Source organism: Schistocerca nitens, chromosome 5 (assembly GCF_023898315.1).
Source record: "Schistocerca nitens isolate TAMUIC-IGC-003100 chromosome 5, iqSchNite1.1, whole genome shotgun sequence".
In the NCBI taxonomy this organism is placed as follows: Eukaryota; Metazoa; Arthropoda; class Insecta; order Orthoptera; family Acrididae; genus Schistocerca; species Schistocerca nitens.
In genome coordinates, this window is record NC_064618.1 from 18,822,879 (window position 1) to 18,842,945 (window position 20,067).

Genomic DNA, 20,067 nt, shown 5'->3' on the forward strand with positions numbered 1-20,067 from the left:
AAATTCGAGAATTGCACGCGCTGAAATGTGTTAATGCGCAGACATCTGTAGCTCTCTGAGCTGCCTCTTGTTTAGAAGCTCGTCATCAGTTAAAATGTGCTTTTGCTTTTCCCGGAAGTGATAAATTTAAGCAATGTCAACAAACGCTACGATTGTTCAGTTTGAGGAAACCAAACGAAGATTACGTTTGGCGGCAGTGTCTATAGCAGGCAACTGGAATTTGTGTTCCCCACGAACTGATTGGCTAACTTCAGTGCTAAATAAGTCGGAAACGGCGCGAGGTGTATCGAATTTCTTTCGAAGCAATTACTTCTCAGCACAACCTCCACTGCAAAACCCTTACAAGCTTTTCACACTGTTTCCAACGATCCTACATTTTATTGGTCATACTTCGTCGTTTGTGCACCATCTTTTACTATGGAACTTGTGATACTCGCAAATGAACTAAGTTCCTTTAAGGACTAAACAACATTGACCTTTGAGTTATAGGTCACACAGATAACGACATCCAGTGTGCATTTTACAGTCATATGTTATTCTTCTTCTTCTTCTTATTCTTATTATTATTTAAAAATATAAGCAATTGCTCTCTTGATGTTAAATGGCATAAGTGTCTTGCCTCTATTAGTATGCCACCATTCAAATAGAAAATAAAATGGCATCCATCCTACCCCTGGCCTTGTGGCTTTCATCTTAAAGACATAAATTACAACCACACCTAGGTTTATTACCAAAAGTGTTGTCATGTGAAGTCTTTACTCATATGTTTTTGTTATTATTATGGATAATCGACTAACTATGCTTGACGTGTGATGCAAAATGTTATCAATCTGCTTTCAATTTTAATTATCTAATGTGGCAATTGATTACCTGAACTCGCCCGGTTTGTGTGTGCTCATATAAAAAATAATGAGTTCTGATCTGTTAACGACCAATGCGTGACCACGGGGTGCCCACATCATGGCACACTGAATAAAGTGTCAGTGCGATCACTTTTAGAAGATCGTGTCACTGGAAGTGTTGCCATCATCAGTGGCGGATCTAAAAATTTTGTGCCCAAGGCACACCATATTACATGCGGACGTCCCCCCCCCCTCCCCCCCAAAACAACATGTTTTAAATAATAACTACTACCCGATCACTTCACAGTTACCGTTTTGGGTGGGAGCGCTGTGAGCTGCTCCCGTACTCTGCTATTCGTTGTTCTGAAGGACGCGTCAGCGGCCTAGTCGCGCTCAATCAAAACGTAATATGGTTCCTGAACTGTACTTGGGGTACGGCAGCGGATAAAACAAACTTAAAACTGCATTGTGTTAACTCATTCTTCTGTCGAAAGACAATAGAAACGAACACAAGGAAAACAGCTTTTCTTTTATGGCCTAAAAATTCAGCACAGCGTGTAGTAATCAACGGATTTTTGTTATACATTCACTTTTAATATGTTCTTTTACTCGGAATTGTTGAAAATGAAAACAAAAAGTTGTTTTACTATCTAAAAATTGAAGCCAACGTGTCACACATTAGAAATTAATACATACTTCATCAGAGATGCGTTCAGAATTAAAATTAAATCGTTGTTTTACGATCTAATAACTTGAATGTTTATCATATTAATACGTGAATCTATAAGAAAGCGTAAGAAATGAACAGAAATTTCGGTGTACGAACTAATAACTAAATACAGACGAACAAACACGGAACAGGATTTGCTATTACGTAATTCTACAGACTAGTGTGGAATAGTCTAATAGTTAACGTGTAAAGCATTAGGGTCTGTGTAGCTAGACGCTGCATAATAAGTGTACACAATACCTTTAATCCATGTAAGGGCTGAACAGTTTTTTACTGCAGCTACTGTTCTCACCATCGCTCTTTCTAACGGCATTAGCAAAGCATTTACGTACTTATCGATAGAACTGAACTACATTATTTACTAACACTTTTTCATCTGAGCGTACTCTCCGATAACATATATTTCAGCGGTAACTATACACTTCATCAGACGCCAAGAATACGCATCAGTTGTAATATACGAGAGTTGGAACATTAATAGTGGCAACCATTTATATACAGCTCGTACAAAATAGATATGTGTTTCGAAGTTTTACTGACTTTCAAAGTAGTCACCAGCATTGTGTATAACCCGTTGCCAGCGATGTGGAAGTCGTATGACACTCTTAGCAGTGCCAGTTGTGTTGACAGTTCGAGCGGCGAATTTGTAGCAGTTCTGTAGCGAATGCCGTGAAGTGTTTCCTTCAGTTTAGAAAGCGAGGTGAACTCACGAGGGCTTAATTCAGGGATGGGCAGTAGGTGGTATAGCACTTAGCAGCCCCATCAGTCAAACAAATCAGTAACAGTGCGTGCTTGAGCATCGTTCTGTAAAGTTGCGAGGTGCCGGGGCTAGCAGTGTATTTAACACTAAATTCTTCTAGAATCTACATATGTAAATGATGCTCTAAGCCCCCCCCCCTATTCTAACTCCGACTTTTGCTGTTGCACATGGATTAAAAAGATACGCGAATGACTGTAATCAACCCTGCAAGTGGAGTAGAAAAGAGTTTGGCACCTGCAATAATTTAATTTGATAAATAAGTTAAATAAAGGAAGGTTTCATTAACGTAGTGAGAAATGATAGGGTTGCTCTACCGATTAACGGAATGAAAGTTCTGTCCAAAATAACAATATGATTTATTAAGACTAAACACAAAATAATAAACAAAAACACATGAAACATTTACAATACATAAAATTGGCTCAAATTGGATACTCAAACAAACGCTGTGAAGGTGAAGTTGTCCCTAAACTAGATTGTGACGTTTATGACGAAGTGGTATGTGGAGCCAATTCCTTGCCACTCAAATCTTAAGAGAGACACACAGCTAACCCAACATTAATTGCTGCTACATTAGTGAGAACTCAGACAATGAACACCCAAGATAGAACAAAGTTAGAAAAGACGAACAGGCGCTCTCTGCTGAGCTCTGATTATCGCCTAGCAAAAATGCCTGCTTTGCCGGTGCTGCGGACGTACATTACCAAGCTGTCTTCTCAGCTGCAAGGACATGATCTAGCGTACTGGAAGCGATGGCTGGTTGCTTCGACGTCTCGTCGTGGTGATGATAATGTCGCGAGTATAGCCCGAAACAAATTGTCCTGGTCTGGTTGTTCCAGACTAAAGACTTCCTATCAATACAAACGCGCCTCTGAGGGAGACGAAGTAGGCTCCCCACACAATCACTGACGGTACAGTGATTGATTTTCACAAGCGAAGTCACCCAGTAAATCCGATACAGTCAACTTTCGCCAAAACTGCCCAAGACAGACAACATAGGCCGCTTGTACGCAGAATGCTCAATTGCCAACTGTACTCGGAAAGTTACGTTGAAGTCGAATCTTCAGCAACTTCGTTAAACAGTTACAATCAAATAAAAGTATATTAGACAGCCAACGGAAGGCAGGCTGTCCAGAGCAGCGAGAGCTCAGTGTTGTAACCTACTCTGACTGAAAGGTGAGAGCCGACTACCCACAAGAGCACCTGTACAAACCAAACACAGAACATTCCCGCCGCCACGACAGTGGCCGTGGTTAACCGTTCCAATCAGCAACTCGAAAACCGGCGGAAAATTCCACTCTATTGCCGGAGCACTACCGTTCCACCAATGGAGATTCTTGGCGCTAATTTTTACGCCGATTTTGCTACGTAACGTAGCTATGCCCTGAGCAAGCCAATCACAGTTACGATTTTGCAGAAAGCGCGGGAATTTGCCCGCCACAAATGCCTGAGTACACAAGTCATTCCCACGCCTCGCTGGTAGCCCGCCAGAAAGTGTTTTCGCTAAGTTTCTGCGAAGTAACGGAACCTCTAGCCCAGCCGCTACTTCAGGCCCCTCCGAGCGTGTCTGCCGCTATTCTACAATGTCGGCGTCTGGAAAGCACTCACTCGACTCCCTCACACCCGTCGGCTTACCCTTTCAAGATCAGCAGTGCCCACCTGTCACCAGACCACCCAGGTGACGAGAGACGCTGCGAGGGAAGCTCGTGTGTGAAGGAATAGAAACTTTTCACTGCATGCAATTAGAGAGGAAAATCGTAAGACAGAAATATGAGAGGGGGGCTCATGCCACCTCTCAAAATGATGGTCAGGTCCTGCAAAAAGTGTCATGACTTCTGTCTCTAAGCTGGTTGTAGATTGTGTACAAGTGAATTCTCATGTTGTTAATGTGGTCTTCAACCCTGAGACTGGTTTGACGCAGCTCTCCATGCTACTCTATCCTGTGCAAGCTTCTTCATCTCCCAGTACCTACTGCAACCTACATCCTTCTGAATCTGCTTAGTGTATTCATCTCTTGGTCTCCCTCTACGATTTTTACCCTCCACGCTGCCCTCCAATGCTAGATATGTGATCCCTTGATGCCTCAGAACATGTCCTACCAACCAGTCCCTTCTTCTCGTCAAGTTGTGCCACAAACTCCTCTTCTCCCCAATTCTATTCAATACCTCCTCATTAGTTATGTGATCTACCCATGTAATCTTCAGCATTCTTCTGTAGCACCACATTTCGAAAGCTTCTATTCTCCTCCTGTCCGAACTATTTATTGTCCATGTTTCACTTCCATACATGGCTACACTCCATACAAATACTTTCAGAAACGACTTCCTGACACTTATATCTTTACTCGATGTTTACAAATTTTTCTTCTTCAGAAACGATTTCCTTGCCATTGCCAGTCTACATTTAAATCCTTTCTACTTCGACCATCATCAGTTATTTTACTCCCTAAATAGCAAAACTCCTTTAATACTTTAAGTGTCTCATTACCTAATCTAATTCCCTCAGCATTCCATTATCCTCGTTTTGCTTTTGTTGATGTTCATCTTATATCCTCCTTTCAAGACACTGTCCATTCCGTTCAACAGCTCTTCCAAGTCCTTTGCTGTCTCTGACAGAACTACAATGTCATCGGCGAACCTCAAAGTTTTTACTTCTTCTCCATGAATTTTAATACCTACTCCGAATTTTTCATTTGTTTCCTTTACTGCTTGCTCAATATACAGATTGAATAACATCGGGGAGAGGCTACAACCCTGTCTCACTCCTGTCCCAACCACTGCTTCCCTTTCATGCCCCTCGACTCTTATAACTGCCATCTGGTTTCTGTACAAATTGTAAATAGCCTTTCGCTCCCTGTATTTTACCCCTGCCACCTTCAGAATTTGAAAGAGAGTGTTCCAGTTAACATTTTCAAAAGCGTTCTCTAAGTCTACAGATGCTAGAAACGTAGGTTTGCCTTTTCTTAATCTTTGTTCTAAGATAAGTCGTAAGGTTAGTATTGCCTCACGTATTCCAACATTTCTACGGAATCCAAACTGATCTTCCCCGAGGTCCGCTTCTACCAGTTTTTCCATTCGTCTGTAAAGAATTCGCGTTAGTATTTTGCAGCTGTGACTTATTAAACTGATAGTTCGGTAATTTTCACATCTGTCACCACCTGCTTTCATTGGGATTGGAATTAGTATATTCTTCTTGAAGTCTGAGGGTATTTCGCCTGTCTCATACATCTTGCTCACCAGATGGTAGAATTTTGTCATGACTGGCTCTCCCAAGGCCATCAGTAGTTCTAATGGAATGTTGTCTACTCCCGGGGCCTTGTTTCGACTCTGATCTTTCAGTGCTCTGTCAAACTCTTCACGCAGTATCTTATCTCCCATTTCGTCTGCATCTACATCCTCTTCCATTTCCATAATATTGTCCTCAAGTACATTGCCCTTGTATAAACCCTCTATATACTCCTTCCACCTTTCTGCCTTCAATTCTTTGCTTAGAACTGGGTTGCCATCTGAGCTCTTGATATTCATACAAGTGGTTCTCTTCTCTCCAAAGGTCTCTTTAATTTTCTTGTAGGCAGTATCTATCTTACCCCTAGTGAGACAAGCCTCTACATCCTTACATTTGTCCTCTAGCCATCCCTGCTTAGCCGTTTTGCACTTCCTGTCGATCTCATTTTTGTGACGTTTGTATTCCTTTTTGCCTGTTTCATTTACTGCATTTTTATATTTTCTCCTTTCATCAATTAAATTCAATATTTCTTTTACCCAAGGATTTCTATTAGCCCTCGTCTTTTTACCTACTTGATCCTCTGCTGCCTTCACTACTTCATCCCTCAGAGCTACCCATTCTTCTTCTACTGTATTTCTTTTCCCCATTCCTGTCAATTGTTCCCTTATGCTATCCCTGAAACACTCTACAACCTCTGGTTCTTTCAGCTTATCCAGGTCCCCTCTCCTTAAATTCCCACCTTTTTGCAGTTTCTTCAGTTTCAATCTGCAGTTCATAACCAATAGATTGTGGTCAGAATCCACATCTGCCCCTGGAAATGTCTTACAATTTAAAATATGGTTCCTAAATCTCTGTCTTACCATTATATAATCTATCTGATACCTTTTAGTATTTCCAGGATTCTTCCAGGTATACAAACTTCTTTTATGATTCTTGAACCAAGTGTTAGTTATGATTAAGTTATGCTCTGTGCAAAATTCTACAACGCGACTTCCTCTTTCATTTCTTCCCCCCAATCCATATTCACCTACTATCTTTCCTTCTCTCCCTTTTCCTACTGACGAATTCGAGTCACCCATGACTATTAAATTTTCGTCTCCCTTCACTACCTGAATAATTTCTTTTATCTCGTCATAGATTTCATCTATTTCTTCGTCATCTGCAGAGCTAGTTGGCATATAAACTTGTACTACTATAGTAGGCGTGGGCTTCGTATCTATCTTGGTCACAATAATGCGTTCACTATGCTGTTTGTAGTAGCTTACCCGCATTCCTAATTTCCTATTCATTATTAAACCTACTCCTGCATTACCCCTATTTGATTTTGTATTTATAACCCTGTGTTCACCTGACCAAAAGTCTTGTTCCTCCTGCCACCGAACTTCACTAATTTCGACTATATCCAACTTCAACCCATCCATTTCCCTTTTTAAATTTTCTAACCTACCTGCCCGATTAAGGGATCTGACATTCCACGCTCCGATCCGTAGAATGCCAGTTTTCTTTCTCCTGATAACGACGTCCTCCTGTGTAGTCCCCGCCCGGAGATCCGAATGGGGGACTATTTTACCTCCGGAATATTTTACCCAAGAGGACGCCATCATCATTTAGCCATACAGTAAAGCTGCATGCCCTCGGGAAAAATTACGGCTGTAGTTTCCCCTTGCTTTCAGCCGTTCGCAGTACCAAAACAGCAAGGCCGTTTTGGTTAGTGTTACAGGGCCAGATCAGTCAATCATCCAGACTGTTGCCCTTGCAACTACTGAAAAGGCTGCTGCCTCTCTTCAGGAACCACATGTTTGTCTGGCCTCTCAACAGATACCCCTCCGTTGTGGTTGCACCTACGGTACGGCCATCTGTATCGCTGAGGCACGCAAGCCTCCCCACCAACGGCAAGGTCCATGGTTCATGGGGGGAATTCTCGTGATGAGATAAAATATAAGAAATATTTTTCCAGTGTATACTAGAAAATCGTGTAAAGTTGATTCACCATTTAAAAGTCTACGGTAAAATACATTTGTTTTCAAATATATCGTTTTATCGCCTATTGATCTTCTTCAATTAGAAAAATCACCGTTACAATTTTGAATAACTCCACGTTGTAAGAGAATCGCGGTTGTCAACACCATTCTGCAGGATCATCACTAAACAGGTTATTTCTTTTTGTAATGTCTGACTCGACACTTAGTTTTTTGTGAAACTTGAGATCAGGAACCATTTGCTTTTCTTCATTTTGAACTTTTGTTTCGTCTCTATTTACTTCTTTTACAACAGCTGCAATGCCAGAAATATCATCCGTACTACTTGAACTCGAAGTCGAACCAACAACATTTTTTGCGAAAAATGTATCTACTATGGCAAGAGTTTTTAGAACATTGGCCTCTCGTTCTCGCCTTTCCTTCGATAATTTCCGAAATGCCGCCCTATTTAATTTTGAACATTTGCTTTTTTTACTGTTTTTCATATTAAGGCACTTAACAAAATTGTCAACCAACAATCAGAACAATAGAAAAAAATTGTAAAAGAAAAGAAACAAAGACTGTATCCAGTTCCAATCGTACTACAGCGCACACGAGTGCAAAGCTTTTTACTTTAAACACCGCACACGAGCACAAAGATTTTTTCTTTAAACACGAAGCGATGAACCGACCACCTCGGATGACCCGGATATTCTTTCAAGAACCGAGGTAAGTGTGCTAAATTGTGTCTTTCGACACAAATATGAGAACGTGGTCAACACAGAAACGTTCTTGACATGCGCGTAGGTGGAAGTACCACTTAAGAACGAATTGAAAGGTGAAACAGGCTGCCAGAGGGGCTGAAAATCTTTAAATTCCTAGCGGCTCTGGAAACCAACACAATGTAATGCAGATCCTTACGAAGGATTCGGTTGTAAGTTGTAGATTTTGCAGTATTTTCTATTCTACTTATTAGTTTTCTACACATTTAGGTACATTTTCGACGTTTATCTCGCCAAATCCTGGGACCAAGTTGAGTCCAGATTTGTACCATCAGAGCAGTTATTAATGACATATTCCAACTGTACCGTTCCGCACAGTAGTAGGAGCGTTGCGCCGCCGAGCCGCAGTCACGTACCTGTGTAGAAGAGCAGCCCGCTGGGCTGGCGCGTCTTGAAGACGAGCGAGATGGCGTCCTGGTTGCTGACGATGGGCTCGCCGCCGGTGCGGCTCAGGTCGTACGAGAGGAACTCGGCCCCCCGGAACGTCGCCTCGGCCGGCGCCTTGTCTGCAACAGCGACAGCGACGCGCGCTCTCAGCGAACGGCGACCGGCCGGCCGTGGCGCGCGGCGCAGCTGCGGCCCGCTTGTGTACACCAGCAAGAAATGCAGACGGTAAACGGGTACTCGTTGCACAAATATATTATACTAGAACTCACATGTGATTACATTTTCACGCAATTTGGGTGCATAGATCCTGAGATCTACCACCTCTGGCTGTAATAACGGCCTCGATACGCCTGGGCATTGAGTCAAACGGAGCTCGGATGGCGTGTACAGGTACAGCTGCCCATGCAGCTTCAACACGATACCACAGTTCATCGAGAGTAGTGACTGGCGTATTGTGACGAGCCTGTTGCTCGACCACCATTGACCAGATGTTTTCATTTGGTGAGAGATCTGGAAAATGTGCTGGCTAGGGCAGCAGTCGAACATTTTCTGTATCCAGAAAGGCCCCGTACAGGACCTGCAACATGCGGTGGTGCATTATCCTACTGAAATGTAGGGTTTCGCAGGGATCGAATGATGGGTAGAGCCCGGGTCGTAACACATCTGAAGTGTAACGTCCACTGTTCAAACTGCCGTAAATGCGAACAAGAGGTGACCGAGATGTGTAACCAATGGCACCCCATACCATCAAGCTAGGTGATACGGCCGGCCGGAGTGGCCGAGCGGTTCTAGGCGCTACAGACTGGAACCGCGCGAATCCTGCCTCGGGCATGGATGTGTGTGCTGTCCTTAGGTTAGTTAGGTTTAGGTAGTTCTAAGTCCTAGGGGACTGATGACCTCAGAAGTCAAGTCCCATAGTGCTCAGAGCCATTTCAACCATCGCGTTCGCCGCGATGTCGCCAAACACGGATGCGGCCATCATGATGCTGTAAACGGAGCCTGGATTCATCCGAGAAAATGAAGTTTTGCCATTCGTGCACCCAGGTTCGTCGTTGTGTACATCATCGCAGGCGCTCCTGTCTGTGATGCAGCGTGAAGGGTAACCGCAGCCACGGTCTCCGAGCTGATATTCTGTGCGGCTGCAAACGTCGTCGAACTGTTCGTGCAGATGGTTGTTGTCTTCCAAACGTCCCCATCTGCTGACTCAGGGATCGAGACGTGGCTGCGCGATCCGTTACAGCCATGCCAATAAGATGCCTGTCATCTCGACTGGTAGTGATACGAGGCTGTTGGGATCCAGCACGGCGTTCCGTATTACCCTCCTGAACCCACCGATTCCATATTCTACTAACAGTCATTGGATCTCGACCAACGCGAGCAGTAATGTCGCGATACGATAAATCGCAATCGCGATAGGCTACAATCCGACCTTTATGAAAGTCGATAACGTGATGGTACGCATTTCTCCTCCTTACACGAGGCATCACAACAAAGTTACACCAGGCAACACCGGTCAACTGCTGTTGTGTATGAGAAATCGGTTGGAAACTTTCCTCACGTTGTAGGTGTCGCCACCGTCGCCAACCTTGTGTGAATGCTCTGAAAAGCTAATAATTTGCATATCACAGCATCTTCTTCTCTGTCGGTTAAATTTCGCGTCTGTAGCACGCCATCTTCGTGGTGTAGCAATTTTAATGGCCAGTAGTGTATTACAAACCTTATAACTAAGTTATAGTAAATGTAATTTCAAAATATTCTAATGCATTAACAGCCTTCGAGGTTTATATTAATAACGCCTTAGTTAAGTAGCTTTTGTTTCAAAAGTCGTGTGCAGTCCCAGTCTCTGTACTGTTGTGCTCTGATTGTCGCGTTGCTACTACACAATGTGAAAATGGGTGACATTGCTTCTGGTCCGCAGTGAAACATCCACGTGGAAAACCGTTAAAACGTGGCAGAAAATTGTTGTTCTTGACGTTTTTCACAGGTTTACCCAAGTAATCGGCTTTCAAGTATCCGAGAACTTGTATTTAATACAGTTATAGCGTTTTTTAATGTGGGATGTGTAGGTGAATCGTAGCGTTGTAGGATTGTAAACTGGTGCTCTATATTCCGTGGACCGGTGGTTCAATCTCGGTTTGGTCTCCTTTCTCGTTCAATTTGAAATACCTTCATATTTTAAATCTAAAATTCATCAAATTTTAGCTAATTAACATAGATCCAACCATTTTTATTACAAATGCAGGTCTTTTTGTTTCTAATTAAATAACGTAGGCACAGTTCCTGTTTTCATTGCGAATATAAATTCTTAAATATCAACATTTATAAAGGCTTGTAAATGAAGTTTTTTTTAAATCAGGGAAACGTAACAAATTACACTTTTCCGACAAAAATGAAAAATCAAATGCTCTTGTATTTTTTATATCACAGATGTGGTGCCACACGAGCCACAGTGATAAGCGCCTAAAGAACATGAAAAACAATAATTTTCGCAGCATCGAGCACACCGTACCACTGCATTATGGACGCAACAGAACTGATCTAGAGGCAAGTGCCGCGAGAAATAACAAGACATTTTAGCTGCCAGGTATGCTGCAGCTGACGCTCGACGCCTTGCCTCACGTCACTGACGGACACCAGAGGGGTACAGAGCGGTGGGCTGCGTCCAGAGAAGAGGGCGAAACGTGGCGCTCGGCTGGCTTCGCAGATTCTATTGTTGACTGACTCAATATCAAAGTCGCAGACGACAATGTCAGTACTGAAACGTCTTTCTCAGATTCTGATGTGGAAGCAATTCAAAGATTACTAAACGGCTGACCGTAAGTAACATCAAAAATCCCTGCAATACACTTTTGTGTCACACATAGCTCGCTTACAAATATTACCCAGCGTTTAGGTCACGAATAATCATAATTTTTCTTTTTAATCACAATACTATGTTAGCTAAGAACGAGAGCATGTTATGCTTTCCGTCTGGTCCCCTACGAAGAGTGCGGCATTGCTAGAGTTTTGCCGAATATCATTTTATTCTCTTTAAAAATTGAATGAAATTCGAAGCTATATTGTTTTTCTGCTCGTCTCCTAAGGTCTTAACTGCAACTGGGAGTATGCGTGCGGAACGATTTGAAGTGGAATGATCATATAAAATTAATTGTTCAAATTTCTCTGAGCACTATGGGACTTGACATCTATGGTCATCAGTCCCCTACAACTTAGAACTACTTAAACCTAACTAACCTAAGGACATCACACAATACCCAGTCATCACGAGGCAGAGAAAATCCCTGACCCCGCCGGGAATCGAACCCGGGAACTCGGGCAAATTAATTGTTGGTAAGGCGGGTACGAGGTTGAGATTCATTGGGAGAGTCCTTAGAAAATGTAGTTCATCAACAAAGGAGGTGGCTTACAAAACACTAGTTCGACCTATACTTTAATATTGCTCATCAGTGTGGGATCCATACCAGATCGGGTTGACGGCGGAGATAGAGAAGATCCAAAGAAGAGCGGCGCGTTTCGTCACAGGGTTATTTGGTAACCGTGATAGCGTTACGGAGATGTTTAGCAAACTCAAGTGGCAGACTCTGCAAGAGAGGCGCTCTGCATCGCGGAGTAGCTTGCTCGCCAGGTTTCAAGAGAGTGCGTTTCTGGATGAGGTATCTAATATATTTCTTCCCCCTACTTATACCTCCCGAGGAGATCACGAATGTAAAATTAGAGAGATTCGAGCGCGTACGGAGGCTTTCAGACAGTCGTTCTTCCCGCGAACCATACGCGACTGAAACAGAAAAGGGAGGTAATGACAGTGGCACGTAAAGTGCCCTCCGCCACACACCGTTAGGTGGCTTGCGGAGTATAAATGTAGATGTAGATGAACTGTGACTGCAGGCTAGTGTGACCGGCTGGCTTGGCAAGCGCTGTCCGAGTTAAATGAGCCGACGAAGCTCTTGTCCCGTGTTCTCGCTCAATCGAGGTGAGCGTACGGCAAAGCGTAAAACTCATCGTTATTACCTCACTGAAGTGTAATCTAGAGAGCTTGCGCTACGCTCCACATGAAAGGGAAGCCAATGAGATTCCAGCGAACGCGGAAGAGTACGTAGTGTAATGTTTACACCAGGTTTATTCTTACGGCGAGAAACTGAACGGCCATAGCTTCTTCGCGTCGGCGTCACTGTGCTCCCAGTTGAAAGAACCAAACCCCGTGATGTTTGTAGTGTGCCAAGTTTTTCTGACCACTACGTTGCTTGAGAGCTGATTGGCGTTCATTGAGTTTGCGTTATTTTTCCAAGTGACGCCTTTAATGCACGAGGTTTAATGTATTAAATTAAATTACATAATTGTGTTTATTTTGTGCTCGTCAGCGAACGAGAGCAAAGGAGACCAGCACCGTACCGCTCCCCTTTTGACGGGTCTGCTCGTCGCAGGTCGCGGAAAGCCGGCCAGCTGACGTGGCACGGGCCCCCGCCGGACTCGTCTGCGCCGCCGCTCGCGTCCAACGAATGGACGTTGTTAAGGAAACAGAGACACGCACACTGAGTGGCACAAAAAAAAAAAAAAGGACACACACAAGCACCGTGGAGGGAACTTCACGGGTTGAAAGAGTATGCAACATTACGGCACGGATTACTCTATCGAGCCAGATTTACGAAGAACTCGGCAGTACGAGGCGACCCCCTCTGGCCTGGATGCACGCACTTATTCGGTGTAGACAGGTGTTACAACCGCTGCGAACCGGTCCTCCGTGTCCTGGAACAGAGCTGGACGAGCTCAGGTTCTGCCGGGGACAGGTCTGGCCGTCTCAGCGTCGACAGAGACACGCGTCGTGGCTGCACGAGCATTGTCCTGTTGAAAAATAGTAATACGATATTGTCGCACTAGAACTGAAACGTAAGGATGGAGGACATGCGTGATACACAGTTCAAAGTTACTTCCATCATTCCCAGCCGCGACCCGAAGTCACATCCGATGACGCCAAGAGCAGTTCGGCTGTGGCTTTCGTAAACTCTAAAAGAACAGGACCTCTCCCCAGGAAGCCGACTACTCACCTACGGCGGTCATTCCGGGTAAAGCAGAACCGTGATTCATCGATGAACGTAATATGTATATGTGTTTGGGACTTACGGACCCTCAACGCCTTTACACATATTAAAGGAAACGGTTGTGGATAAACGTCTAAGATTATTGTCATACAGCGAGGAGGTAACTTGTAAAACGACACTCGTCCACTCACTCGCGTACATCCACACAGTCACTCTACCTCACGGGCCTTAATACAACGGTGAAGAGTGAAAGGTCTTGTACGTCGGATTAAAACAGAAGTAAAACCACAGAAGACCTCTCCCCAAAAATTTAGGATACAAGTTGGACACATCAGAAAACTGTTAACCACAGTCGTTTGAACGTCATTTTCAACCTCACTTAAAACAGAGTGCAGATCTTCCGCCAAATCTGCATCTGCCTTCCGATCTGAAAATAAAACTCAGTAGAATAAAACGTGGCGTCCAGAGATCTGCACGCATAGGGCAGTGGCCCATACGAATACGAGTAAGGAGAACCTAGTCCCATCGTCGTCGCTGAAAGGAAGTACGCCACAGTGGCGTAGTGGCCTTTACTAGACCAAGTTACTGTCCGTCAACTCCAGCCACTGGTCCTCCCGCCGGCGCAAGACTCTGTAAATCGACAGCGTGCAGGAGGATGGCGCACTGAAATAACGGAGAATGACGACACGCCTCCGTGGCTGCTAGATCTGCCCTTTCGTTTCCCTCAATACCCGTGTGCCCTGGTACTCAACAGAAAGACACCTCCTCCCCCACTTACTGTAGCTGGGGGAGGCCATCCTGGATATTGTGGTGCATACGTTGTAGAGAGTGTAGGCTCTGACAGAATCGGGACAAAAAACTTAGCACTGGAAGAACGTCTCTTCTGCTCCAGTGCCCGCTATATGGCATATAGTTCTGCGTCTAAGACAGTGAAGTCTTGAGGCAGACAGACAGCTGCATAGTTGTAGCGCTCATATAAAATGTCGCAAAGTATCGCATTAAAAACCGAAGCACGCGTGCCATCTCTCCTGTATTGCACCAAATTCCTGTACTGCAGTGACCACAGTGGTAGGCGGTTAAAATCCTGGGTTTGAGGTTGGGCATGCTCCTCACCAAGTGACTCCCACAGTACAATGCGACATCATCATCATCATCATCATCATCATCATCGTGACGAGTACTCGGTTGCCGTCTAAGGCACCACTCTAAACGCGGCCGATTGTACTGTGTTGCTAACGGCAGCCTACGAGTCGGACGGTAATTCCCTAGCCCGGTTGCTGCCCGTCCGCGAGTAATGGTGCGGGATAACACAGACCGTTATGGGCAGTCTGTTACTAGTTCTCGAATTGCAGGCCCAGATGTGAAGCGGTTACGATATGCTCCGCTGTGACGGCTGGCGCTTCCTCGACACGACGGCTGCGCCTGCCCTCACACTGGCTTGCAGTTCAGCACTGGTCGCGGCGCCGTCTCGATGCCCCACAGATTTGGACATTACACGATTTGAGCAGAAGGCCAAGTGGAGACCCACAGGTGAGGGTGCAGCCCGTAGCTGTGTCCGCGACGGCTCTCGTGGTGGCTCAGGCGTGACGCCGCTCGCACCCCTTACACACACTACACACCAGGCCTGGCAGCGACGCTAATCTCGTACAACCCTGACGCTCTCTGTTGGGCGGCTCTGCCTGCCACAGGTGGTGGCTACCCGAATCATTTACACGCTCGACGATGATGTGTTGTGTACCAAGTTACACTAGCATTCGAGGATGTCTTTTGAGGGCTTCACCCTTTCTCATCAGGCAGGGTATTATTTTAAATGTACCAGACGTAATGAATTTGCAAGTGAGTCAGGCTCTGTTTATCTGCTAAACTGTAAAATTGTTTCTGCGAAGATATTAACAGTTGCGACAGTCTTATATTTACTTAAGGCACATAGGTGTAGGTATCTTATGTGCTGTGTGCGATCAATTCTGAAGAATACGATAAAGCTCATTCTCAATAATTTTCTTACTACACATAACACGTTAAGATACGTAAAGGAAAGCTAAAAAAATGACTGCAAGAAAGATCATAAGCACATTAATGAATATCTGTGGAGAATTCAGTACAAGTAAACTGCCATGTGTAGTGAAACAATTGTGCTGCGGTGAAAGTTATTTTAGTCAAAGACAGGAAGTGAATAGGTCAAATTATATGTTTATACGTATTCATTTTCAGGAAAACAAAAGCAAAGATTGTAATAAATAGTAAGATTTATATAAGCGAAAATTCATTAACAAAACATCGGCTGCCGTATGTGATCTATGGAATATCTTTGGAACAGCAAAATCAGAGAATTGCGTTCGTTTTCATAGCTACAGCAAACTAAAACAGACGAAAAGGATCTTTTTTCAACTACGAAAAGTTTTCTGCTCCCACTAGCTTTATTCTCCGCAGTCTTAAGAAGAGTCTTTAACAGTTCAGAGGTAAAGTTACGGTGGAAGTGCACAGAGAAAGTTGTATAAATAGTGACCACTCAAAGCGACGTAGTCAGCGCGCGAGGAGGATCCGTACGCAGTCGCGCGGCACTGTTCCGGAATCTGATAACAGGCTAAAAGCGTTACACACTGTATGCTGCAAGTTTATAAATCCATCCGCGACTCGTCAGGTGCAGAGGGGCGTGACACAGCCGCCAGTCCTGCTGCGTCCCTCCCCGTCCGCTGCACACACACACACACACACACACACATCAGTATGCCAGTCCAGGCAAGGAAGCCACGGCAGCGATCGCTCCTGGCAACAAATGTGTGCCCAGAGCCCTTTGCCGTCAGGTATCAAAACCTGTTTCCTCGCCGCCGCTGCTCTCCTTGCAGACGGCTCTCCGCTATAAAAGCTTCAAGTAGCGCTGTACACTGCCTCGAACGAGCAACTATTTCTCCTTGGGTTTTCAGGCAACGTCAACAACGCGTGAAAATGACAGTATTGAAAGTATTCTCCCGTATCTCAACGTTACGGACGGAAAAATATTACGATATGTACAATTTTCATACAACTATACTCTCTGAGTTAAGCATTTTGTGGGCAGTAGGTACCTAATACGAAGTGGTAATGATGACGCGTTTCATAACTAATAACCACTGAGTTTCTCTAGTTTCGAGGTTCATTTTAAAAGTGACGGTTCCTAGTTTCCTCCACTATTCCAATATCCAACCAAATTTCACCTGATTGAGCTCGTGGGTTCTTTTTTGACTGTACTTAAGGAGTTCAAGAATTACCTGCGTGTCGGGAATAAATACTCGGCGTTTGCAAGAAAAGACGGAAGTATAAAACTCGTAAGCTGCATAGCCGTGAAATAAGCGTTTTGAACAGGTCTTGAGCAACGCACTACGTTTGAAAGAAATTCACCGACTCCCGTAACTTTGTAGCTGCAGTATATTTGTGGAGTAGGTTTGTCACGTAATTTGCCGCGCCGCGTGCAGTGCGGGTGGTAACGTGATCAGAAACGGTGCGGGGCTTTCTCCTCCACTGACGGGGGGAGATTAACGTGTAGCACACTGGACAAGCGCCGGGGATGGGCGTCGTTGATATCCACCTACGAGCACGCAGGCTCGTGATTTCCCTCATCTTGAAAAATCACGGCTGAAGTTAACGCCACGCCGGACGATTTTCCAACGTTCCTCGTTCAATCCGAGTCTTTGTTTGTCCTGTCTGTAATGACTCAGACGTCAGTTAGACCGGATCATCCTTCAGCCGTCATCATGATAAGCAAGAATTCACAGCAAGCGACGTCACGCAGCGGCCGTCGGACTCGGCTGACAAACTAGCACACATAAAGAAAAGTGTAATGACGCTGTGGCATTCTCCCTACTCTTCCTACTGCGATAACAAGGTACGTAGCACAATGTTTTTTTGCGTATAGTCCCACTTAACAGTATAAGCAAAGAAGGGAAAGCAGAAAGGTGGAAGGAGTATATAGTCTATACAAGGACGATGTTCTTGAGGAGAATATTACGCAAATGGAAGAGAATGTATATGAAGATGAAATGGGAGATATGATACTGCGTGAAGAGTTTGACAGAGCACTGACAGACCCAAGTCGAAACAAGGCCCCGGGAGTAGACAACATTCCATTCTACATCTACATCCATACTCCTCAAACTACCTGACGATGTGTGGCAGAGGGTACCTTGAGTACCTCTATCGGTTCTCCCTTCTATTCCAGTCTCGTATTATTCGTGGAAAGAAGGATTGTCGGTATGCCTCTGTGTGGGCTCTAATCTCTCTGATTTTATCCTCATGGTCTCTTCGCGAGATATACGTAGCAGGGAGCAATATACTGCTTGACTCCTCGGTGAAGGTATGTTCTCGAAACTTCAACAAAAGCCCTTACCGAGCTACTGAGCGTCTCTCCTGCAGAGTCTTCCACTGGAGTTTATCTATCATCTCCGTAACGCCTTTGCGATTACTAAATGATCCTGTAACGATGCGCGCTGCTCTCCGTTGCATCTTCTCTATCTCCTCCATCAACCCCAACTGGTACGGATCCCACACTGCTGAGCAGTATTCAAGCAGTGCGCGAACAAGCGTACTGTAACCTACCCTGTTTCCGGATTGCATTTCCTTAGGATTCTTCCAATGAATCTCAGTCTGGCATCTGCCTTACCGATGATCAACTTTATACGATCATTTCATTTTAAATCACTCCTAATGCGCACAACCAGACAATTTATGGAATTAACTGCTTCCAGTTGCTGACCTGCTACATTGTAGCTAAATGATAAGGGATCTTTCTTTCAATGTACTCGCAGCACATTACACTTGTCTACATTGAGCTTCAATTGCCATTCTGTGCACCATGCGTCAATTCGCTGCAGATCCTCCTGCATTTCAGTACAATTTTCCATTGGTACAACCTCTAGAAATACTGATAGCCTTGGGAGAGCCAGCCCTGACAAAACTCTACCATCTAGTGAGCAAGATGTATGAGACAGGCGAAATACCCTCTGACTTCAAGAAGATTACAATAATTCCAATCCCAAAGAAAGCAGGTGTTCACAGATGTGAAAATTACTGAACTATCAGTTTAATAAGCTACGACTGCAAAATACTAACACCAATTCTTTACAGACGAATGGAAAAACTGGTAGAAGCCGACCTCGCGGAAGATCAGTTTGGATTCCGTAGAAATGTTGGAATACGTGAGGCAATACTAACCTTACGACTTATCTTAGAAGAAAGATTAAGGAAAGGCAATCCTACGTTTCTAGCATTTGTAGACTTAGAGAAAGCTTTTGACAATGTTGACTGGAATACTCTCTTTCAAATTCTAAAGGTGGCAGGGGTAAAATACAGGGAGGGAAAGGCTATTTACAATTTGTACAGAAACCAGATGGCAGCTATAAGAGTCGAGGGGTATGAAAGGGAAGCAGTGGTTGGGAAGGGAGTGAGACAGGGTTGTAGCCTCTCCCCGATGTTGTTCAATCTGTATACTGAGCAAGCAGTAAAGGAAACAAAAGAAAAATTCGGAGTAGGAATTAAAATCCATGGAGAAGAAATAAAAACTTTGAGATTCGCCAATCTGTCAGAGACAGCAAAGGACCTGGAAGAGTAGTTGAACGGAATGGACAGTTTCTTTAAAGGAGGATATAACATGAACATCAAGAAAAGCAAAACGAGGATACAGAAATGTAGCCGAATTAAGTCGTGTGATGCTGCGGGAATTAGATTAGGAAATGAAACGATTAAAGTAGTAAATAAGTTTTGCTATTTGGTGAGCAGAATAACTGATGATGGTCGAAGTAGGGAGGATATAAAATGTAGACTGGCAATGGCAAGAAAAGCGTTTCCAAAGAAGAGAAATTTGTTAACATCGAGTATAGATTTAAGTGTCAGGAAATCGTTTCTGAATGTATTTGTATGGAGTGTAGGCACGTATGGAAGTAAAATGTGGACGATAAATAGTTTAGACAAGAAGAGAGTAGAAGCTTTTGAAATGTGGAGCTACAGAAGAATGCTGAAGATTAGATGGTTAGATCACATAACTAATGAGGAGGTATCGAATAGAACTGGAGAGAAGATGAATTTGTGGCACAACTTGACTAGAAGAACGGATCAGTTAGTAGGGCATATTCTGAGGCATCAAGGGCTCACCAATTTAGTACTGGAGGGCAGCGTGGACGTTAAAAATGGTAGAGGGAGATCAAGAATTGAATAAACTAAACAGATTCAGAAGGAAAATGAAGCTTGCACAGGATATAGTGGCATGGAGAGCTGCATCAAACCAGTCTCTGGACTGAAGACCACAACAACAACAACTGTATAAAATAAATAAGACATTTTTTGTAAAATTATGCGTTTCATTTACCCGTTCATTC

At 44.2% G+C, this 20,067-nt stretch overlaps 1 protein-coding gene across 5 annotated transcripts in view; it reads right to left on the minus strand.

The window, feature by feature from the left end:
* The window catches only part of LOC126260117 (neurexin-1a), a 2,420,624-nt gene that overhangs the window by 1,138,345 nt on the left and 1,262,212 nt on the right, over window positions 1–20,067 (minus strand). For all 5 annotated transcript variants that reach the window (XM_049957356.1, XM_049957358.1, XM_049957357.1 and 2 more), the window contains exon 4: window positions 8,654–8,803. In XM_049957356.1, coding sequence (XP_049813313.1) covers window positions 8,654–8,803 — 150 coding nt within the window. The remainder of the gene's footprint in view (window positions 1–8,653; window positions 8,804–20,067) is intronic.